Source organism: Hemitrygon akajei, chromosome 30 (assembly GCF_048418815.1).
Source record: "Hemitrygon akajei chromosome 30, sHemAka1.3, whole genome shotgun sequence".
Taxonomy (NCBI): domain Eukaryota; kingdom Metazoa; phylum Chordata; class Chondrichthyes; order Myliobatiformes; family Dasyatidae; genus Hemitrygon; species Hemitrygon akajei.
The window spans coordinates 10,730,163-10,755,237 of NC_133153.1; the positions used below are offsets into that span (position 1 = coordinate 10,730,163).

A 25,075-nucleotide genomic window follows, 5' to 3' on the forward strand; every position below is an offset into this window, starting at 1 on the left:
TACTTCTGTTATTTGCATTTTATTCAACTCTAATCATGATAGGACTCTTTCCCCGATACTCTCTGCCCTGTCCTTTGTCCGTGTGTACCAGAATTTCAGTTTTTGGAAACACGCTCGTAGAACTGCTCTGAGCTACAATAGGAGAAAATAAAGTAAAATATTAAAATTCCACTGCCAGCCAACACCCCCGCTGCTAGAAACATGATCCCTGTCCCACAGTGCGTCAGACACCTTCTCCTTAAGCAACTTAGGTGCTCACTTTACTGAACTAGCATCCGGAGGCCTGGACCATCAAAACAGAGATATAAGAGCACAAATCCCACCATGGCAGCTGCATAATTTACATCCAGGCATTTAATTAAATCAGGAATTGAAAAGCCACCGTCAGTAAACCATCAGCTATCAGACTGCTGTAACCCATCAGATCTTTCAGGAGAGGAAAGTTTGTCCTTACCCGATCTGGCCAATAGGTGGCTGCAGACTCAGTGACTGACGAAACAATTTGGATGCAATGAGGAATGGATAAGAAATGCTGGCAGATGATGTCTACATTCTGAAAGTGATTCATGTTTATAAGTGCCACAGAACACTAAACCTTGGCTGCGGTATAGGTGGGGTGCTGCTCAGCTGAAGTGCCTTCCTTCGGGTCAAAGGTTAAACGGAAGCTTGACCTACCCTCCGAAAATAATGTGAGCATCTGAATGTGGTCAGGGGCAACGTGGAAAGTGGAGTCACAGCAAAAATCACGTAAAGCACGTAAAGATTAGAGGAACAGACACAAATACACACAAAAGTTCTGGAGGTAAAAGGGCTGAAGAAAGAGGAATCGAATCGGAGAAGACAGTAGACCTTGGAAGAAGGGGAAGAGGAAGGAGGGGAGCCCGAGGGAGGTGATGGGCAGATGAGGAAGAGAAGGGGTGCACAGGGAGCCAGAGTGTTGAATAGAAAAAGAGAGGAGGAGGGAGGGGGAGAAGTTGGAGAAATTGATGCTCATGCCATTAGGTTGGAGGGCACCCAGCTGGAATACAAGATGCTGCTCCACCAGCCTGAGTTTGGCCTCATCATGGCAGTAGGGGAGGTTATGGACAGGCATGGCCAGAGTGGGAATAAGAAGATGAATTTAACTGGCCACTGGGAGGTCCTGCCTTTTGCGATGAATGGAGCAAAGATGCTCGACAAAGTGACAGAGGAGCAGGTTCAAGAGGTCCCTCCTAGTTTCCACGTTCTGCCCTTAATCACAATGCTGTTCGTTGGATCTTGCTGTGCACAAGAGGTCTCACTGTTCCAAATTCTATCATTGGCTGTTCTTCAAAAACTCCCAGGAGGTTTCAAGGCACTGTGGATATCCTGAGTCCAGCAGAAGGTCTGGGTAACCCTTCCCACTTTCTAACTGATCTCAGTGCATCACGTGTCGGAATTTGGGACCAATAGTAAAAGGCACTGACCTCTTTGATTAACGCTCCCATGTAAAGTGCGGTCAGAGGCGTCTGCTCGGCTGGCTTGATCACCACAGTATTCCCACAACACAGCGCTGGTGCCACTTTCCAAATGAACATCAGCAGGGGGAAATTCCACTGGGTGGGGAAGGAAAAAACAAATTCATCAGCGATTGTTTGGAAAGCCAGAAGCTAGTGAGTGAGGACCAGTAAGAACAAGGAGGAGGCACGGTGATATTCAGGAGCTGAGGATTAATGAGGAGATCGGGAAATGGGAAATATCCCAAAATGTTTCTCAAGGTATGGCCCCCATGATACCCCAACCCTCCGAGCCGCCTGTCTCTGCAATCTTCCTATTATTGTGCTGAAACAAATAGCAGAGGGCAGTATGATATTGTGAGCTGGAGAGAGGCCAGTACTCTCTCTGTGAAAATGGGCAGGAACATGACAACGTGACATCCCTCCAATCTAATAACCTCACTTGCACAGATGGCAAAACAAAGGCTCCTTTTCATTTATGTTAACTTTTGACTCATGAATATACGGTATATCTGACATAATGTCAAATGAGTGTGAACTCTGGGAGCCTATCATGAGAAGGGACTACTAGTTGATAGGATATGGACAAAGCACGACCATATGTTGTCGGAGGGCTCTGGTCCAGGTGACAGGTAGATGGGACTAGACAGACCAGGCTAGTACAGACTAGATGGGCTGAAGGGCCTGTTTCTGTGCTGTAGTGCTCTGGGACTCCCTGACTCTAAATTCCCCAACTTATTCGGTCGTCAATATCATAATTAGTGAAGATCAGACTGGCTGAGTGAACAGTGTTTCCCAGGGAACAAACTGTGGACCCGGGGTTACTTGCAGAATGCTTCCCTGTGGACGGAAGGAAGAGAACATGGCTTATTGCTGGCGAGTAGAGCTGCCTTGGTCCATCGTGGCATGGACGGAGTGAGAAACAAACTGTAGGAGGAACTCAGCGGGTCAGAAGCAGAGAGATAATTCACATTGAGACCCTGCATTAGGACTGAGAGTGTAGAGGGGAGATGGTCAGTGCAAAGAAGTGAGGGTGAGGGGCGAGGGATAGAAGAAGGAGAGGGGGGTGGTGAGAGGCAGATGGAGAGCAGGATGGAGACAGAGATAGTAGCTGAAAGGCGATAAGTGGAGACAACAAAGGCTACAGACTCTAGAATCGGAAGTAAGGAAGATGAAAAGCAGCAGAAAACGGAGGGATAGAGCCTGTGAGGGAAGGGAAAGAAACTGGACGCCAGGGTTGGCAAAGGTAGTGACTGGGAGATGGGTGAGAAGGGGAGTTTCTAGGTAGGGTCAAGTTCTACTGGAGATCCTCTCTTTGCAACCGCGATTAGGAACTCCGACCAGAAAGAATATGTCCCTTTGATGCAGTCGAGGCTTTGTTGAAAGAAGCAGGATGGATGGTGAGATGTCCATCTGACAGAGAGCCCCAAGCCCAAACCCGTCCCGATGACAGCTGGTCTGCAGAACGGAAGGTGACCCCAGACCACCAGTATTATTAAAGTATTGTTTTGCACTCAGCTTGAAAACATTTTGGGCATCAAGAAATATTTCCACAACGTTTAACAGATATAGTTGAAAGGTGCACTTTCCTACATTAATACAGCTTGCTTACAAAAAACAGTTGAACTTTACTTTGTAATTAAACATTTCCAGTCACCAAAAAAATGAAAATAGAAGTTATTGCAGCAAGTTTCTCAGTCCAACTTACTGGAGTGATCTGTCCACAGACTCCTATTGGTTCGTGTCTTGTAAACACAACAAAATCTCCATCTGCCAATATAAAAGAACAATAGTTTCAAAGGTTCATTTATTATTGCAGCATACAACTCCGAAATTCTTCTTCTCTGGGTAGCCATGACATCAGGAAAGAAAAGAAAGGCAGTATGATCATCGACCCCCAAATCCCCCCTCCCTGCACAAAATAGAACAGGCACATCGACACTCAAATCCCCCTCCATGCCCAAAAACAAAATCGAACAAAACGGAACAGACACATTGACCCCGAAATCCCCCTCTCCACACAAAAACTGAACACAAATGGAACAGGCACATTGACCCCCAAATCTCCCTCCCCCACACAAAAAGTGAACAAAACGGAACAGTCACAACGATCCCTAAATCCCCCTCCCTGCACAAAAAAACAAACAAAATGGAACAGGCACATCAACTCCTAAATCCCCCTCCCCACATAAAAAATTAACAAAATGGAACAGGCACATTGATCCCTAAATTCCCCTCCCTGCACAAAACGGAACAGGCACATCGATCCCTAAATCCCCTTCCTCGCACAAAAAACAAACAGAATGGAACAGACACTTCGAACCCCAAATCCCCCTCCCCACACAAAAACATGAATAAAACAAACAGGCACGTCAACACCCAAAGCCCTCCTCCCACAAAAGTTGTTCAAGTTTTTTTTAGTAAAATACCCATTCAATGTTATCGCTGTTACAACACAACCCTCCAGAATTTAATTTTACACATTCTTCTAAAACTGTGGCATTTTAAAACACCTTAGGATATTGGAACACGCACAGGAGAATCTTTCACTCATCCTGTCATTATGTGTCAGGCAATAAGCACTTAGCCCAGTAATTTGTTGGAGCAATGCCAAAATAAGACGCTGTCAAGTTGAATATCATGCTAACATGGAGAGAAGCGATTCTATGCACATCACTGACTCTCCTTGCCTCTGTCACAACCATCACACTCTCATTTTTGGGTGCCATTCTTATACTCTTCTGTGTGAAAATCGTCCACATGGTGGTGGTGTTTGTCCGTTGTGCCCCACGCTGACAGGAAACCTGTGTGGGAGAGTTTTTGAAGTGAAGAAGCCATTGCACTGGGGCAGTTCCACTCTCTCAACCTCAGAAGTCCCAGGTCCAGTGGTATAAGCAAGCATCACACATAGTTAGTAGAGGAGTGTTACCAAATTTTATTTCTATAAACAGTAAAATTCCAAAATAAGTGAGCAACTCACCCACTGGTATACTCTTCCCATGGATCTTATCTGCCCAGCCAGCATAGTAACGCAGGGTCCTTATACATCCCTCCAAGTCGATGGCAAATGATTGCAGAAATGGCTTGCCCGTGTCCAACGTTTCAAGGGTCTGGCAAGTTCAAATAATAGCCGATTTAGAAAACATTGGTCTATGAATCAGTCCGCCCTGAAAACAGGCGCAAGTAATTCGCACCTACTGAGTGGGATGTTATCCCAGGAGAGGCTCGACCTTCTCTTGTGGGGTGGTCGCTGCCTGCCAGTTTTGTGACGAAAACCCGGCTTGCCACTCTTTAGCACAACCATGAGGTTGTGTGGATCTTGCTGCAAGTGACCACACACGGTGCTGTGTCATTGGAAGGGAACGCAGCATCATGCAAACGCCTTTCCCACCTTTGACCTTATAATGGAGAGAATGGTAGTGTAATGGTTCGCCCACTGCTTTACGGTGCAGGGTACCCAGGTTCAATTCCCACCGCTGCCCGTAAGGGGATTTTTCCCTGTGGAATGGATAGGCTTCCCCGGGTGCTCCGGTTTCCACCCTCAATCCAAAGACCTACCGGTTAGTAAATTTTAAATTGTCCCACGGTGAGGCGAGGATTAAACTGGGGGATTGCTGGGTGGCACAGCTCAAGGGGCCAGACCGTATCTCATCGATAAATAAACAAAATGATGTTTGATGGTGTGTGATCTTGCAGGCTCTGACAAGCCCAGGATGTACTGACGATGGACCGGAGTAAGCCTAGGTGAGTTTCTGCAGTGTATTCTGTGAACAAAGTGATGTCATGGAGAGTGGCATTTATCCAGTCAAGTGAAGACTATGCCAGCACAATCCTACTAGGGTCTCATAGGCGATGGAATGCCTTGTGTATGCATTTGCTGACTGTGGAATCATGAGCTTCGTCCTCACGTGTCATTTCTCCTGATTTGCATCTATATGTTCTTTTTCATAACTTCACAAGAGTATTGTGTCATTCTAACCTCAGCCTACCTACAGGAAATATGCCAGTAAAGTTGACAGAGTGCAGAGAAAATTTACAAGGACGTTGCCAAGACTTGAGGACCTCAGTTATAGGGAAAGGTTGAATAGGTTAGGACTTTATTCCCTGGAGTGTAGAAGGATGAGGGGAGATTTGATAGAGGGATACAAAATTATGAGGGTAACTGCAAGAAGACTTTTTCCACTGAGGGTGGGTGAGACTAGAACTAGAGGTCATGGGTTAAGGGTGAAAGGTGAAATGTTTAAAGGGAACATGAGGGGGAACTTCATCACTCAAGAGGTTGGTGAGGAAATGGAACGAGCTGCCAGTGGAAGTGGTGGATACAGGGTCGATTTCAACATTGAAGAGAAGTTTGGATAGATTCATGGATGGAAGAAGGGCTATGGAGTGTTATGGTCTGGGTGCAGACTGATGGGATGAGGCAGATTAATAGTTCGGCACAGACTATATGGGCCAAAGGGACTGTTTCTGTGCTGTAGTGTTCTATGACTCTATGACTATTAATGCCCTTGCCTTTGTCTCACATTAGTGCCCTTGAGTTAGTGCACATGGAAAAGGAAGGTTGAAGTGAGGAATACCTTTCAGCAGGAGACCTCCAGCTCTTCAGCTAATCTCTGAGAGAATTGCTCTTTCTAGCTCCAACAGCCTAAGTTCCTCTACTGTGCCATGTTACATAGCGGCAAAATTATGTGAAACAGTTTCAAGGAACATCTTCGCTCACACACCAAGTTATGTGTGACATCCCAAAGAGAGCCTCGGGAAAACCTGCTGGCCATCACGTTAAGCGTGGGAGCAAATCGTAGGGCAGTCCTGGTACTTCGATGGACAGACAGACATGACAATGACTATCAATCTGATCCATGTTAACAGTCACAGTCCTGGAATATGGCTGAGAAATCTGTTAGTGCTCGGTTGCCACAAGTGGCCCTACAGCAGGGTTCCATCAGCAGTAACAGTGGTGCCTCTTCACCCCCTCAACAACCGGGGCACCCCTGCATGTGTTCTCTGCCCTACTGGAGTTCTACAGGCTCCACATTTCTAACTAAAGGCTGAAAGCCCCAGCACACTAAACCTGCCCTAGCATATCCACTGGGCCATGCTCTATTCTCTTCAGTGGTCCAGACAATAGAATTGTTACTTCAAGGCTACAAAACACTGCTTACTGATGCTCTGCTTTTAATATGCTCCTCATCACAGCACCTGTTGCTTATCAAGTTTACTGCTTTCATCTTCCAAGATCAAATAAGAGAGATGGGTTTCTTTATTAAACACCCACAAATCTTTTATCATTGTCGAGCAGTTTGAATTGAACTCCAGTTCTCACTATCTCCTGCATTGGCGGTGAAGTTGTCCAGAATGACACCACCTCCATCTGCACATCAACTATTATCCTTCCCTATTTCTCAGGCCTGCCCTGATTCAGACTGAAAGAGCCCACGTGCACAATTGATGATACCCTACACCCTTGGGAAACTGCGGTGTTAAAGAACCCTTACTGCTAGATATTTGTGTCTGTGGCTCTATGCCAAGTTGCTAGGTGCAGGGTATGTGCCTCGCAGAGTTTCAGTGACACCGTGGAGGCATCACCACATCAAAGATTGCTCTTGTCAAGTCATCCACAACAGCTTGAAGCTACTCTGAAGCACAAACACTCAGGCCCTGCAAGCTCTGAGAACTAAGGACTCTCATAAATCCCAGTAAACATGACTGCTTCTCGCTCCTTCCTCAAGGCTGTCACTGAAAGAAGTAGGGTGGCCAGGTTGCCATTATCCAGTTGGCAGGGATGTATGGACACGTAGGATACGGGACACTTGCAGTAAAACGGCAAGATCTCGTCCCTGCTATGGTGGAAGTAAGGGTTTGCGATGCTGAGATCCAGCTGTTCTCTGGTGATTCGGAAAGTTCAAAGGAAAGTTAAAGAAGTACACTTCCACTCTGTAATGAACTTACAGGGACCACAGGAACTTTATAACCAATGAAGTGATCCTGCAATCAATTTCAGCAAAGCGTCTTCCTGTGTATTGCCTGGCTGATGGTCAACAGAGTCTTTTGAGATGTCATCTCTGTGTCCATTTCTTGCAGAAGCCAACTCCCCCACACCAAACCAGAGCAAGCAACCTTTGAAGGACTTCTGCACCCAGGAGACCGTCGGGCGATGGGAACACACTTACTGAGGAGATGGTGAATGCAGAGGCTCTCATAATATTTAACAAGTGTCTCAATGAGTATTTGAATCACCAAGGGTAATTAAGTACTGGCACTTAGTGAGAAAGGGCCTGTTTCTGCACTGTTTGACTCGATGTCTCTAACACGGTAATTGCTTATCTGTTTTGGTAATGGTGGTTATGGAACAAGTAACAACCAAAGTTCAAAGTGCCTTGATTATTAAAGTATGTATACATTATACAACTTGAGATTCATCTCCTAACAGGCAGCACAAAGCAAAGAAACACGAGAAGAAACATTTGTAAAAGACCGTCAAGCACCCAATGTGCAGAGAGGGATAGAAGACAAATCATGCAAACAATAAATGCAAGCAAATAGCATTCGGAACTGAAGTTCAGAGAGAGAGTCTGTCCACAGACCCCTAGTTTGACACTGAGCAGAGCAGCGAGCTGAACCGGACCACCCCTCACCTTGGGCCTCAATACCCTGACCTTTTTCAATCTGGCCCGGCACCTAAATTGTCATCCAAACAGTGGGTCAGTTGCTTCGGTACGCTCTAGGGCCAGTGATGAGGCTTTTAGGTCAGTGGGCGATGATCGTTTACCAGAAAAAGAGTGATTAGCCAAGAACTTAGTTGTTTTCCTTGTTTCACTGACCACCAGCCAGAAATCGCTGAGATTCACCAGCACCATCTTAAAGCAGATCGGCAGTAACGACACTGATATCAACTAAATCAGAGAGTGCGATAAGGATCAGATGGCAAATTGTCAGTTCTGTTTTGATTGAGGGTTGAATAATCTTCAAGATCATGCAAAGAAAGCACATGCTTTTTGTAATAATGCCTCACTATATTCATCTGAAAAGGCATCAGGGTTCAGTTGATTTACAACAGACCCCTCTGTTCACAATATGTCCTCCTCCCCTTTGCGTTGTAATCTGGAGAATGGAACATGAACCTATTCTATTGCCCCAAATGAAGGAACTGTCATCCATTCCTTGTATTACACAGTGACAACCCCCTTGACTCCCTTGTTACAGACAACCTTTCTAAAGGGGAGCAAATTCCACTTATGTAGCAGCCCTTGACGGAATGATCTCGACATCAGCAGGCTGACTTGATTACTGTGTTTAATAACGACGGAGAAAGCGGCTGACAAACTAAATATTTGTAATCATCAAAGTTAGGTTTGTGCTTTATTCATGTCAACATGAAAAGAACTTGAAGTTTTCAGCCTATGTGCTCTTGGCCAGGTGCATTTGAACTTGACTCAAAGCTATTTATTTGCTATTGAGTTACTCTCTGCTATTTTTCTATTGTAGGAAGTATTTGTAATGTGGTTGTATCATTTTTCTCTTTTTCCGTAATAGAATCATCACCAACACAAAAGGGCTTATCCAATCCTGAGATAGTCCATTGTCTATCATTCCTTTAATTTATAAAGGTCTTTGTTTCTTGGAAATATATCACAGCAACAATCTGCCTTCATTTAGTGAAAATTAATTCAGCTTGTCATCTTGTGCTGTGATGTGGGATAATTATATTATTCTATTAACCCTAATAGATTATTCCGTGCTTGATGCTGTCTGATTGAGCTCTCCGAGAAAAAAAATGTGAGGTCCCTAACTCTCCAAATGGCTTCTCAGTTACTACCCCTCAACCATCAGGCTGCTGAACAAAAGGGGACAACTACACTCTCTTGCCCATCTGTTGAGATGTTTCCCACAACCAATGATCTCAATTTAAGGACTGTATCTCATTATCTCAAGTTCTTGTTACTTATTGCTATTTATTCATATTTGCATTTGCACAGATTTGCAATCTCATTAGTCTTTCATTGATCCTGTTATAGTTACTGTTCTATAGATTTGCTGAGCATGCCCACAGGAAAATGAATCTGTATATGGTTCATTTGGGTTGTATATGGTGACGTATATGTGCTCCGATTGAAAAATATACTTTGAACTTTATGAAAAGTTGGGTGGGGCAGCCACATAGTGATCAGTAACATTGCAGAGCAAACACGAGGAAATCTGCAGATGCTGGAAATTCAAACAACAACACACACAAAATGCTGGTGGAACACAGCAGGCCAGGCAGCATCTATAGGGAGAAGCGCTGTCGACGTTTCGGGCCGAGACCCTTCGTCAGGACGAACCAAAAGGAAAGATAGTAACATTGCAGGTTGGATTCAACCCTGGAAAATATAAAATGCAGTTATATAAAGTTGCTAGCACTTGAAAGGATATTAGAAAGTAAAGATAATTGTAAGATACGACTTACTGACAAATAGTTGATAAGAAAGGGAACCCAGATTCCTTGCTCAGTCTGATTATGTTGGTATTGGTATTGGTTTAACGTTGTACCAAGATACAGTGGAAATCTTGTCTTGCATATTATTTATACAGATCAAATCATTAAACAGCACATTGAGCTTGAATAAGGGAAAACAATAAGCGTGCAGAATAAATATCAAAGCTACCGAAAAAATGCAGTGTGGACGAATGATAAAGTGCAAGATCATAATGAGATAGACTGCAAGGCCAAAGCCCATCTTCTCGTACAAGATGTCCATTTAAGAGTCTGATAACGGTGGGATAGAAGTTGTCCTCGAGACTTTCAATACCCTGCCTACCCTCTTAATACCGTTTAAGTGATCTGGAAACAATATACATTACATTTGGATAATTAACCAGATCAATCAGCAATGATTCAGTCACTTTATGAAATTTAATTTTGTCTCTAAGGCTCAGCAAAATCTTTAATTTTCCCTACAAATTCTCTATGAAGCTTGAGCGTGCCCTCACAGAATAGGTGTCAGCATCAGTGTCAGGATTCGATTTATGAACCGCTATTCCTGGTTTCTCCCTCAGAATTTCCGAGTTAACTTGGAGATGTCAGGTTACAGGGTTGAGAGGTTTATCTGACCTGTTGTCAATACCCAGCATCACCACCCACATTGATACAAAGTTAAATATGCTAGATATTGACCTGGACTCAATAAAGCCTCATGGCTTCAGGTCAGAGAACGTCACGGTCTTGCTGATTATCACATCCAGAACCAAGATTGGGTCAGCAGTGCCATCACTGACTGACACTCACTAGACACAGAGGCTAGACTTGGTGCATCACTTGGCAAAGGAGCCAACATGAGAAACTCACCCAACATTCCTTCAAGAAAAAATAGTAATGGTCAATCCATCTTCCTTGTGAGCACAAAGTCTTGCCTCGTCTACTTCTTGGAAAATTCTCCACCAAGTGGTTTAAAACTATAACCGTGGTAAGTGGATAACATGGTAAGACTGACAACAAATCACAAACCTCATCATAGAGGACCCATCAAGAGCAAAGCTTTATATACTGTAAGACTTTAACAACTCCCCTTCTGCTCAATCCTTCACTCTTCAGTTACTGTGAGGACAGGAGGCTCATTGTTGACACATTGAAGTGATTTCCAATATTGTATAACTTTTGAATATGGATAAATATCTTCAAAATTTACAAAACATGGTGAGGCTACTCTTCTCAGCTGCTCATATAAGAAACAACACAAATACAGGGTAAAGGCAAGGCTAAATTGTCCATCCATTGACAAATTTGAGAAAAAAACGTAGATTTATCACATTCTGCACCTAAACAGGAGGAAGCTCCGTGGTCAGGCTCAACAGTATTAGTGTTAAAGACCCAGCAAATGCAAATGTCAAGCAGATGGTCCATGTTAGTCTCCACCATCATAAAGATCACTGACCAGCCATTTTGATGTATTTCTCATGGAATGAGGAACCTGAAGATGGAAAGGCCATTGAGGTAGCAGTCATGAAGCCCTAAGCTACTATGGAATAATGCCTAGATAAATTTTTATCCAAAAATAAAACAGAATAAGCAACACCCCATTCACCAGGAGAGTGATAGGAAATCTTATCAATGCTTCCACCATATACAAATGGGAGGCTAGGACAGTTAGGGAAGGTTGTGATGGCAACTGAGAGAGATGTTGCCTGGAAAAGACGACAGTAGTAATAAGGAGAGATAGGATAGGTTGGATTTATTCTCCCTAGAATATTGGAGGCAGAAGGGTGACCTTATTGTGGTTTATAAAATTATGGGGGCATAAGTAGGGTAGAGAGCCTTTTTCTCAGGTCAGGAGATTCTAGAACTCGATGTAAGAGAAGAGAAGTGAAATGTAAAGGGGATTTGAGAGGCAAGTTATTCAATAACTTACGGAAGGTTTTTCTGGAATGAGCTGCTAGAGGACGTGGTGGTGTAGGCAGATACAACTATAATGCTTGAACAGGGACTTGGCTAGGAAAGGTGATGAGGGAAACAGGCCTAATGCAGGCAAATGTGATCAGTTTGGATGGGCATCAGGGTCGGCATGGACAAGGGGGTCTAGAAGGGCCCTTCTGTCTCACACATTTCTGTAGTTGTATTATACAGATGCCCTGTTGGCCTACAAGCAAAACCCCTACACCAGCACACGCAACGCCCTCCGAGCTGCTACTAACAAGGTGCCCCAAACTGCTCGACGTTGTGCAGAACAGCCACTGGCTGAATTTATGCAGCAAAATCCAATCGGCTGCCAAGAGCGGAAATGCAAGATGGCATCAGGTCAACAACAGGCTCTTCAACAACCAAGACAACCCCATTGAAGTCTAAAAATGGGGCAGTCATCACGGACCAACACCCGGAGCTGTATGTGACCCGGAACGTGGTAACTGATGCTGCCCTGGAGGCACTGACTGACTTGCCAGTCATGCGTGATACATTGCCATCCATGGAGGAGCTCAGCAAATCCATCGGGAAAGCCCCAGGGAAAGATGGAATTCCCTCTGAAGTCTTGAAGAGCAGCAAGTATCATCTACACAAGCTTCTGTGTCTTTGCTGGAGAAAGGTCATGTGTCCCAAGACATGCGAGATGCCAACATTGTCACACAACAACAACTCAGACAACAACTCAACCGCTACCACAATCGGTGGCTCCACCTCCACTTGTTTGACTCTTGCCTGACATCTCAGCATGGGAAGATTAACCCCGCAAGGAATTAGTGGAAGGTTTTGGTCAACAATAATAATACAGGTAAGAAAGGGGTTAACATGGGATGTCAGACTTGCACGGGCAAGAACCTCCCAGCTTCCACTTTTCAAATCATCATCTGCAGCCCTTTAAACCCAGGCTCTCATTCACAGCCCTTCTTCACCCACACGAACCAGCCACTGCTGTTCCAGTGGCTGGTTACCACTCACTGCTTTAAACCCAGGCTCTCATTCGCAGCCCTTCTTCACCCACACGAACCAGCCACTGCTGTTCCAGTGGCTGGTTACCACTCACTGCTTTAAACCCAGGCTCTCATTCACAGCCCTTCTTCACCCACACGAACCAGCCACTGCTGTTCCAGTGGCTGGTTACCACTCACTGCTTTAAACCCAGGCTCTCATTCGCAGCCCTTCTTCACCCACACGAACCAGCCACTGCTGTTCCAGTGGCTGGTTACCACTCACTGCTTTAAACCCAGGCTCTCATTCGCAGCCCTTCTTCACCCACACGAACCAGCCAGCTTCAGCCAATTGCTCCTGGCTGTCAAGTTGCTCCCTGTTGCCTTGCCGTGTTAGGAATCTGTCCCCTTGTATTTTGTGGTCCCTCGTCGCTTACAATTTTGCAGATTTTTGTTAAAGATACCGCTCACTGCTTTATCACCTCTGCTGCTCTGCATTTGGGTCAGGCCTCCTCTACGTTTGCTGACAGGATGAGTGAGCCAACGACTGACGCAGCCGCGTATGCCTGCCGAATGGAAGTCGTCCACTGGCAGAAGCGCACTATCAAGAAGCAGCAGGAGGCCTTTCACCACCTGCTCCCCACTCTCAACCAACTCTGTCTCGAGACAGCAACCCCGTGCTAGTTAACCTCCTCCCTCGGAGCCCCAGATTCCAGTGCCTGAATGCTCGTACAGATCCCCACCCTGATGCTGCAACTCCCTGTCCCAGTGTATGTTACAGGCCGAGACTTCATCATTCCTCTCTTGATTGGGTGACCTCTGACCTGGCCCATCGCTAAGTGGGACAAGAAAAGCACCACAATGCAGATTTTACCGCTGAGATGCACCATTTGACCATCTGGGATGTGGATGGGAGGCAGCGCATTGGGTTCTTCACCTGAGTCGATGCTTACAGTCGGCGCTGGATTACACCACGGAGTTCAAGACTCACGTGGCTGGAATGCTGGCCTATTACCAGCATGGCATCTCGGAGCACTTGAAAGATATGCTGTCTACCCTTGAAAGCCTTATCGCTCTGGCCCTCCATTTCAAACAGTGTCTCATGGAACGACCCTCGAGATCATCAGACAGAACCACAGTTCCATTCCCCACACCATATCAGACTGCAGGACCTAATCATCAAAGCCTCCAGAATCCATGCAATTAGGGAGAGCTCTCTTAACCACCCCCCCTCCACCCCCAAGAATGTCGGTGGAGAAACAACTTGTGCGCTTATTGTGGAGCCACCATTCAGCAATGCATCAAATACCCACTACGTCTAGGAAAATGGTAGCAATAGATAGAGTTGAGGGGCCTTCTGTCTGCTAAACTCCCCCCACATCCCCCTTCCCTTGCCCCAACCTGCCAGTCTCTCATTCCAGCACCATAGTCTGTCTCCCTCTGTCTCTCTCCCCCACACCGTGACGGCTCTACACACACAGGAGGCTCCAGTGGATTCCGATGCTTTCTGGACCGGACACTGTGTGTGCAGCTGGGGCTCCCTGTCGAGCCTATCTCTCATCCCTTCCGCGTTATGGCCATTGACGAGATGTCCTTTGAGGTCTGGGATGGTCAGCATGTGCGTACGGCCTGTGCACACGGGCTTTGGGGAGCACTGCTGGTTCATCCAATTCCTTCTTATCGACTTGCCCAACACTCCTCTCATCCTTGGTTACTCCCTGCTCATGACCCTCACTTCACCTGGTCATCCAGTTTCCTGCTGAGGTGGGGACCTACCTGCCCAACCACCTGTCTGCAACTTCAGCTGACTTCACCCTGCAAGTCCGAGGAGACGGAGGAAACTCTCCACCTCACCAATCTCCTGCAGGAAAACCAGGACTTGGCTATTGGCTTCAGTAAATGGAAGCCAGCATCGTGCTGCCTCACTAATCACACGACTGTGAGATCAACCTCTTCCCAGGAACACCCCATCTCAAGATGTGCAGTTCTCCTTCTCCCCTCCTGAGACCTAAGCCATGAATGATTACGTCGCTGAAGCTTTACAACACAACTTCATTCAACCATCCCAGCCCCCAGATGGTCCAGGATTCTTTTTTGTCAAAAACAAAGATGTGGGTCCTCATCCCTGTACCAACTAATGTTGGCTCAATAATTTCACCATGAAGAATTGCTACCTTCTCCCCTTGATGGATAGTGCATTTGAAACACACTGCAGGACCCAGATCTTCACCAAACTGTATCTACAGAGTCCTCCAGATTCTCGCCCTGATCATCTGGGACCACAAGAAGCAGATCCACCAGGTCCTACAGCACAAGCCTGCTCCAGCAGACTCACCTGACAAACGCATGTACAGGTGACCGTGTGCTCTGAAGCACTCTAGTGGGCCCACCACTCACCCCTCTCTGGCCATCTAGACCCTGGATATTTCTGCAATACCAGTTCAGGTACCCCAGCATGATCGCAGATGTATGCCAGTTCATCAATGCCTGCCCCTCAATATGCCCAGTCCAGTTCTTCCAACTAGTGGCCCTCTGGGCTCCTGTGGCCCCTGCTGGTCCCTCAATGGTCATGGTTCCACATCGCCATGGATTTCATCATGGGTTTGTCACATCTGATGAAGCCACAAGGATCAGGACAATGCTGGACCTGCTCTCCCCAGACTTCCATCAGTCGCTGAGATGGTGGACCTGGTTCCACAAGATATAGTTCACCTCCGTGGCTTCCCCCAGGGCCATGCATCGGACCAGGGCCCATAATCCAGCTCCCGCTTCTGGCAAGCCTTCTGCCCGCTACTCTGCACCTTAGTGAGTTTGTCCTCCGGCTATCATCCGCTGAACAATGGACAGTCAGAAACAGCCAATCAGCTAGCGGAGAAGCTCCTGCGATGCTTCACCCGCCTTTCACATGGAAGAGCTACCTGCTCTGGGCCAAACGATCCCACCACATCTCCTCTGCCACAGGTACTGTATGTCACACTTTGAAGTGCTTCGTGGTTACCTACAGAAGAGCCAATGCCAGAGGTCCTGTTCATCAGTTTGCCGTTGCTGGAATGCCATCCTACCTTCCAACCGTATCTAACGCTGCCTGGCACCCAGTCAGACCACTCCAGCCTGTGGTCAGTGTCCGGCTGTCCACTGATGACTGGCCTGGTGCACAAACTCCCGCAGGCTCTCGCCTCGGTTCACTGGTCGCATTAAGGTGACCGATTGCATCAACACAGTCACTTACCATCTCCTGCTGCTATGATCCCTACCGTCCACGTGTCCTGCCTCCAAGCCCACTGGCCGTGGACCACTCAACCCACCTCCGGAAGCAAGGAAGGCGAAATGAGGACCAGTGTACGTTTTGCCGGTTGATGGCATCACCCAATGATGCCACACACCCCATGCCTCACCGAATGGTGAGGGTACCGCCCGGGGGAGAGGTCTTGGCTGCCGTCCAGTTCCATCTTGCAGCTATTGCTTATTGAAGGGTTACGCAGGATAAATCCGGGATCACCCTGGACCATCAAGTGTTGGCCGTAGCAGGGAGAAGTCCTATTAGGCTTCCACAGCCAGGCGTCTCCCAGCCTCCACCCAGCTAAAAGGAGTCACTGCTCCTCGTTTCCAAATCATCACCTGCAGCCCATTTAAACCCTGCTCTCTTCCACAATCCTTGTTCACTCATTCAAACCAGCCAGCCTCAACCAGTTGCTCCTCACCTTCAGTTACCTCGTTGCCTTGTCGTGTTCAGTATCTGCTCTCTCTTGTTTTGTGGCTCCTCATGGCTTGTTATTTTGCAGTTTATTGTTAAAATTATTGCTCACTGCTTAATCATCTCTGCTGCTCTACATGTAGATCAAACCTGCTTTATATTTTCTGACATCAGATTTGTGTAATTGGATGACTGATGGTCAACTTAGACCAGACGACACAGGAGCAGAATTAGGCCATTCAGCCCATTGAGTCTGCACTGCCATTACATCATAGCTAATATACTAACCCTCTAACCCAGGGGTTTCCAACTTGAGGTCCTTGGACCCCTTGGAATGGTATTGGTCCATGGCATAAAAAAGTTTGGGAACTCTGCTCTAACCCCAATCACCTGCCTTCTCCCCGTAACCTTTGCCACCCTTACTAATCAACAAGTTTTCAAGGCAACACACACAAAATGCTGGAGGAAGTCAGCAGGCCAGGCAACATCTATGGAAAAATGTACAGTCGACGTTTCCGGCCGAGACCCTTCAGCAGGACTTTTTCCATGGATGCTGCCTGGCCAGCTGAACTCCTCCAGCATTTTGTGTGTGTTGCTTGGATTTCCAGCGTCTGCAGATTATCTCTTGTTCAAGAAATTATCAAGCTCTGTTTTAATATACCCAGTGACTTGACTTCCACAGCCATCTGCGGCAATGAATTCCACATATTCGTGGCCTTCTGACTAAAGAAATTCTAAAGGGATGTCACTGATGAGCAAAAGCATCTGTTTCTGTGCTGCGTCTCTCTCTCTGATTCCGTATAATGCTGTAAGAAACTAGCACCAATTGTCATCTGTCAAATGGAGTAAACCATGCGTTTACCAATAGTCAATCTTACAAGAGTTTTCTTCATTTGAAGAAGAGATACTTTATTCAACTATAGATAACGGATCCTTAATTTGGTTCTGTTACTTATTTACACGTTCTTTGTTCAGTTCAAATATCGGTAACAGAATTCTTTAAGAAAGCAGAATATCATCAACATACAAAATTACTCTATTAATAATTGCTGGTTGCTATTAGCAATACCCCACTTGTTCTTTATAGTGTATATGATGTAATTCTATAACCACAAAACATTCCATACTTACAATCCCCTGTAACTTCCAATAATTAAATTAAATTTACATAAAACTGGATGTTTTGAGAAGATAATTTTAAGGTCTATAAATGCAGCATTCGATCAAACTTCACAAAGGACAAAGTACAAGAGTTGACACCAATACCACGATAGTCTGCTATTCACAATCACATAACAGACGTGCGCATAGAACTTTATGTTATCGTGTCTTACGGCCAAGATGTGTCGGTCTCGCTCAATGAGGTCAGCCCATTTACATAAGAGTCTTCCCCTGGCTGAAGTGTCCAGGTTTCTCCACGGGGAACCTTGCTGGAACGCTGCTCGTGCTGCCTCCACTGCTTTATCCACGTCAGGCTGTAAACAAAGGGCAGAGTAGATGAAATTACCTTGGCGGCATTAACACCATTAGGACATGTTGTGGTTGAAATTCACTTTGGTCTGCGGTGAAACACCGCTATAAGTTTGAAAACAACGTGGCACACTGCTTTAAATTTAAATGTCAAACCTGGGCGAAGAAAGCACACAGGGTCTCTACTTCCACGGGAGTGTGTGGAGATTCAGCATCTAAAACTTGGACAAACCTGTATAGGTGTATAGTGGAGCGTGTATTGACTGGCTGCATCACAGCCTGGTATGGAAACACCAATGCCCTTGAGTGGAAATTCCTACAGAAAGTAGTGGGTACAGCCCAGTCCAGTTTGTTATTGTCCTGTTGCTTTTCTCACTGTGTGTTGCACAGTTTGTGGTCTTTTGCACCCTGGTTGTTGTACGTCCTGTCGGGTAGAGTCTTTCACTGATTCCATTGTGTTTCTTGTATTTACTGTGAATGCCCACAAGAAAACTAATCTCTCAGTTATATATGGTATCATATATGTACTTTGATATTAAATTTACTTTGAACTTTGATTTCAAGAGGGCCGTGAATCTGTGGAATTCATTGCCATATATGGCTGTGGGTATCAAGTCATTGGATATACGTGCTTAAAGTGGAGTTTGAAAGGTATTTATTTAGTAACAGTGTCGAAGGTTACGGGGAGAAGGTGGGATAATGGGGTAAGGGGAAATAAATCAGCCATGATCGAATGGCACAGTAGATTCGATGGGCTGAATGGCCTAAATTTGCCCCATGTCTCATGGTCTTATAGTAATTGTTTCATAACTATGGACATACACTGGACGAGTTTTCTCAAACTTTGTGTGCTGCTCTACGGATGAAGTATGACAGAATAAAGTTCCACCTTAACATCATCAGGAGAGCAATCCCCATTATTGATCTGATATAGGTACCTCTTAGTAAGACAGGCAGCATCATAGAGAGGGACACTGAGTGTCTTGGCAGTTTCATTCCTGTTATTTTCTGCCTCAGTGCAGACATATTTGCAGAACTTTACAATATAGTTTATTCTGTGTCTGTCTTTTGACATTGCCTCATTGGGCAAGGGTTCAAAGTTCAAAATAAGTTTGATTATCGAAGTACATATTTGTGACCATGTACAACCCTGAGATTAAATTTCTTGTGGGTACACTCAACAAATCTGTAGAATAATAATTATAACAGAATCAATGAAAGACCACCAACTAAGGCATTCAACCAGAGTGCGGAAGACAACAAACGGTGCAAATGCAAAAAGAAGAAACAATAATATAAATAAATAAGCAATAAATATCAACTACATGAGACAAAGAGCCCTTGAAAGTGTGTCCATAGGTTGTGGGACAGTTTAGTGATGGGGTGAGTGAGGTTGAAGGGCGTGATGGTTGAGGGGTAATAACTGTTCCTGAACCTGGTGGTGTGGGTCCTGAGGCTCCTGTACTTTCTTCCTGATGGCAGCAGTGAGAAGAGAGCGTGTGCTGGATGGTGAGAGTTCTTGATGATGGATGTTGTTTGCTGCGACAGCGTTCCATGTAGACGTGTTCAATGCAGAAGAGGGCTTTACCCATGATGGGCTGGGCTGTACCCACTACTTTCTGTAGGTTTTTCAATTCAATGGCATTGGTGTTTCCATACCAGGCTGTGATGCACCAGTCAATGTACAGTACTCTCCACCTCACAGTTATAGAAGTCTGTCAAAGTTTTAGATGAATCTTTTTAGTTGAATCTTCACAAACTTCTAAGAAAGTAGAGGTGCTGCTGTGCTTTCTTTGTAATGGCATTTACATGATGGGCCCAGGACAAATCCTCCGAAATTATAACACCGAGGAAACTAAAGTTGCTGACTCCCTTCGCCTTTGATCCCCGGATGAGGACTGGCTCATGAACCTCTGGTTTCCTCTTCCTGAAGTCAGTAATCACTGAAATTCAGTGAGAGGTTATTGTTGCGGCACCACTCAGCCAGATTTCCAATCTCCCTCCTATATGCTGATTCATCGCCACCTTTGAACTGGCCAATGACAATGGTATCATCAGCAAATTTAAAAATGGCCCTGGGGCTGTGCTCCGCACTTCCTGTATCAGGTGCTCCTGGTGCGGCCTCCTCGACATCGGTGAGACTTAATGTAGGTTGGGGAGCATTTTGTCGAGCACCTTTCCTCTGTTCACTATAAGCATTATTTCCCAATAGCCAACCATTTTAATTCCAACCCTGATTCCCATTCTGACATGTCAATCCATGGCCTCCTCTACTGCCACAACGAGGCTGCTCTCAGGTTGGAGGAGCAAAACCTGATTTTCCATCTGGGTAGCCTCCTACTTGATCATTTGAAGTTCAGTTTCTCTAACATGGTAATTTGAAACCCCTTTATCTTCCCTCTCCTTCCATTTTCCACTCTGGTGCCCCGCTTAACTCTTCCCACCTGCACATCGCCTCCCCTGGTGTCCTTTCTCCTTTCCTTTTTCTCATGGTCCACTCTCCACTTGTACCAGATTTCTTCTTCTTTTTCTGCCCTTTACCTTTTTCACGTACCACCTCCCAGATTTTCACTTCAATCCCCGTCCCCACCCACCTTATCCTCCCCCTCACCAGGCTTCACCTGTCACCTTCTCGCTTGGACTCCTTCCCCTCCTCCAACTTCTTGTTCTGGCTTCTTCCCCTTTCCTTTCCAGTCCTGATGAAAGGTCTCGGCCTGTTTATTCCTTTCCTCTGATGCTGCCTGACCTGCTGAGTTCCTCCTGCATTTTGTATGTGTTGCTTTGGATTTCTAGCATCTGCACAATCTGTCATGTTTATGAAGTTCCTCCTCACCTTTGCTCTAAAGGAATGTCCTTCTGTTCTGAGGCTGTGCCCTATTGTCATGAATCTCCCACTATCAGAAACATCCTCTACACATCCACTCTATATAGGCCTTGCAATATTTGGTAGATTTCAATGAGATGATTCTTCTGAACTCCACTCTGGAGTTTAGAGGAATGAGGGGCAGATCACAGTGGAGGTTAGAAGAATGAGGCTCTAGGCTTGTATTTACTCTAGGTACAAGCTTAGAGCCGTCAAATGCTCCTCGCACATTAACGTCACCGTGGTGCAGTGGCCTGTTGGTAGAGTTGGTGTCTCTCAGTCCAGTGATCCCCCTGCTCCCCCTTCACAGAAGTTACTTGCCACTGTAAGTTATCGCCAGTGCGTGGGGCATAAGGGGATGAATAAAATGGGACTTGGTGTTAAATGACAAGCAGAGATCCAGTTGTGTTATTACTGGACTAGAAGTACATCTCACTGATTCCAGGTTCAGAGCAATATTTAGAGTGGCTTTGTAGCCTAATGGTTACCACCATCGCTTTAGATTGCCAGTGATCATTGATTGATTGGGTTATATGGTCTGTACATTCTCCCCGTGTCTGAGTGTCTTTCTTCCGGGTGCTCCAGTTTCCACCCACATTCCAAAGACATACCGGTTAGGGTAGGTGACCTGTGGGCATGCTAGGTAGATGTCAGAAGCACGATGACATTTGTGGGCAGCCCCACTCCAACACAATCACAAACCTTGGAATGTGTTAGTCATTGGTGCAAAACAATGCATTTCACTGTATGTGTTGATATTTCAATGTATAAGGCTAATTCTTCTCTTGTTTAAAATAATCTTTAACAATAATCTTGTGTCTATCCCAAGATCATTCTGTTAAACCTCCTATGGGCCCTCTCCAGTTCCAGCATATCCCTTCATAGATATGGAAGCCAAAACTGCTCACAATACTCCAAACGTAACTTGACTAATGCCATATAAAGTGTCACCATTACATCCTTACTTTTACATTCAAATCCTCTCAAAAATGAATGCTAACATTACATTTTCCTTCTTTGCTATCAACTTAACCTGTAAGTTAACATTTAGGGAATCTTGCACTAAGACTCCTAAGTCCCCTTCTGAATTCATTCTCAGTTTAGAAAATACTCTATGCCTTTATTCCTTCTACCAAAGCACAGGACCATACACTTCCCTATGCTTTATTCTATCTGCCTCTTTTTTGCACATTCTCTGAATCTGTCGAAATCCTTCTGCAAACTCCCCACTTCTTCAACACTACCTACCTCTCCACTTATCTTTGTATCATCTGCAAAGTTGGCCACAAAGCCACCATTTCAATCATCCTGATCATTAACAAATAATGTGAAAAGTAGTGGACCCAACACTGACCCTTGTGGAGCACCACGAGTCACTGGCAGCCAACCATGCTGCTATCTTTCCTGTAATACCATGGGCTTTTATCATGTTTAGCAACATCACATGCAGCGACTTGCCAAAGGCCTCCTGAGAATCCAAGTAAACAATATCCACTGACTCTCCTTTGTCTCTTCTGCCTGTTATTTCTTCAAAGAATTCCAACAGATCTGCCAGGCAAAATTTCTTCTTAAGGGAAGGAACTTCGACCCATGCTAACTTTGACTTGTTTTATTATGTGCCACCGAATACCCTAAAACATAATTTTTCATAAAGGAGCCTAATATCTTACCAACCACTGTGGTCAGGCTAACTGGCAAACATACTGTTTGCCTCCATTCCTTCTTAAAGAGTGGAGGGATATTTGCAATATTCTCGTCCTTAGGAACCATACCCAAATCTGGTGATTCTTGAAAGATTGTTACTAATGCATCTACAATCTTTTCAGCTACATCTTTCAGAACCTTAGGGTGTAGTCCATCTGTTTCAGCTGACGTATCCACCTTCAGACCTTTCAGCTCCCCAAGCACCTTCTCCTTAGTAATAGCAACTACGTTCACTTCTGCCCTCTGACACTCTCAATTTCTGACATACTGCTGGTGTCTTCCACAATGAAGACTGATACAAAATAATTACTCAGTTCTTCCCCCATTTCCTTGTTCCACAACATTATCGCTCCACCGTCATTTTCTAGTGGTCTGATGCCCATTTTCTCCTCTCATTTGCTTTTTATTTATCTGAAAAACATTCGGTTTCCTCTTTGATGTTATTTTTTGACAGACAGACAGACAGACATACTTTATTGATCCCAAGGGAAATTGGGTTTCATTACAGCTGCACCAAGAACAGTGAAGAAATATAACAATATAAAACCATAAATAATTAAATAATAATAAGTTAATCATGCCAAGTGGAAATAAGTCCAGGACCAGCCTATTGGCTCAGGGTGTCTGACACTCCGAAGGAGGAGTTGTAAAGTTTGATGGCCACAGACAGGAATGACTTCCTATGACGCTCAGTGTTGCATCTCGGTGGAATGAGTCTCTGGCTGAATGTACTCCTGTGCCTAACCAGTACATTATGGAGTGGATGGGAGTCATTGTCCAAGATGGCATGCAACTTGGACAGCATCCTCTTTTCAGACACCACCGTCAGAGAGTCCGGTTCCACCCCCACAACATCACTGGCCTTATGAATGAGTTTGTTGATTCTGTTGGTGTCTGCTACCCTCAGCCTGCTGCCCCAGCACACAACAGCAAACATGATAGCACTAGCCACCACAGGCTCGTAGAACATCCTCAGCCTTGTCCGGCAGATGTTAAAGGACCTCAGTCTCCTCAGGAAATAGAGACAGCTCTGACCCTTCTTGTAGACAGCCTCAGTGTTCTTTGACCAGTCGAGTTTATTGTCAATTCTTATCCCCAGGTATTTGTAATCCTCCACCATGTCCACACTGACCCCTTGGATGGAAACAGGGGTCATCGGTGCCTTAGCCCTCTTCAGGTCCACCACCAGCTCCCTAGTCTTTTTTACATTAAGCTGCAGATGATTCTGCTCACACCATGTGACAAAGTTTCCCACCGTAGCCCTGTACTCAGCCTCATCTCCCTTGCTGATGCATCCAACTATGGCAGAGTCATCAGAAAACTTCTGAAGATGGCAGGACTCTGTGTTGCTAGCTTACCTTCATATTTAATCTTTTCTGTCTTGTTTTATTTTAAATTGCTGTCTGTTTTTGAAAGCTTCCCAATCCTCTCACTTCCACTAATTTTGTTTTATTTAGGGATGCGGGAGAAGAAATCCACTGTATGCCTTCTCTTTTGTTTTATGCTGTCTTTAACTTCCCTTGTTAATGATGATTGCCTCTTTCTCCTGTTAGAATGCTTCCTCTTCTTTGGGATAAACTGATCCTGTGTTGTCTGAATTACTCAGATTCTCCAGCTCTGCTGCTCTACCATCATCCCTGCTAGCATCCCCCTGCAGTCAGCTTTGGCCAGCTACTCTCTCATACCTCCTTAGTTACCTCAACCCAACTGTAATTTCGGTGCAATTGAACTTAGGTTTTCTCTATTGAGCTTCGGGGCGAATTCTATCATTTGTTCAGCTTGGCTTCCTTAGGGCTCCCTAATCAAATCTGGTTCATTACACAACACCTAATCCAGATTGCCTTTCTATACTGGGCTCATCCACAAGGCATTCTACAAATTCCTTCTCTTGAGATCCAGCACCAACCAGATTTTCCAATCTACCTGCATTTTGAAATCCCCATGACCATCGTTACATTGTCCTTTTTACATAGAAATATAGAAAACCTACAGCACAATACAGGTCCTTCGACCCACAAAGCTATGCTGAATATGTACGTACCTGAGAAATTACCTAGCGTTACCCGTAGCCCTCTATTTTTCTGAGCTCCATGTACCTGTCCAAGAGACTCTTAAAAGGCCCTATCGTACCTGCCTCCACCACCATTGCCGGCAGTCATTCCACGCACTCACCACTCTCTGCGTAAAAACTTACCCCTGACATCTCCTCTGTAACTACTTCCAAACACATTGAAACTGTGCCTTCTGATGCTAGTCATTTCAGCCCTGGGGAAAAGCCTCTGACTATCCACACGATCAATACTTCTCATCATCTTATACACTTCTATCAGGTCAACTCTCATCCTCCGTTGCTCCAAGGAAAAAAGGCAGAGTTCACTCAACCTATTCTCATAAGGCATGCTCCCCAATCCAGGCAACATCCTTGTGAATCTCCTCTGCACCCACATCCACATCCTATGGTTTCCACATTCTTCCTGTAGTGAGGCGACCAGA

General features: G+C 45.4%; 1 protein-coding gene across 1 annotated transcript in view; it reads right to left on the bottom strand.

Moving 5' to 3' along the window:
• aldh1a3 (aldehyde dehydrogenase 1 family, member A3) overlaps positions 1 to 25,075 on the bottom strand; it is a 110,712-nt gene that overhangs the window by 32,927 nt on the left and 52,710 nt on the right. Inside the window, exons 3-6 of the mRNA XM_073032825.1 lie at positions 17,880 to 18,020; positions 4,456 to 4,585; positions 3,184 to 3,245; positions 1,446 to 1,574 (exon numbers count right to left, since the gene is read on the bottom strand). Coding sequence (XP_072888926.1) covers positions 1,446 to 1,574; positions 3,184 to 3,245; positions 4,456 to 4,585; positions 17,880 to 18,020 — 462 coding nt within the window. The remainder of the gene's footprint in view (positions 1 to 1,445; positions 1,575 to 3,183; positions 3,246 to 4,455; positions 4,586 to 17,879; positions 18,021 to 25,075) is intronic.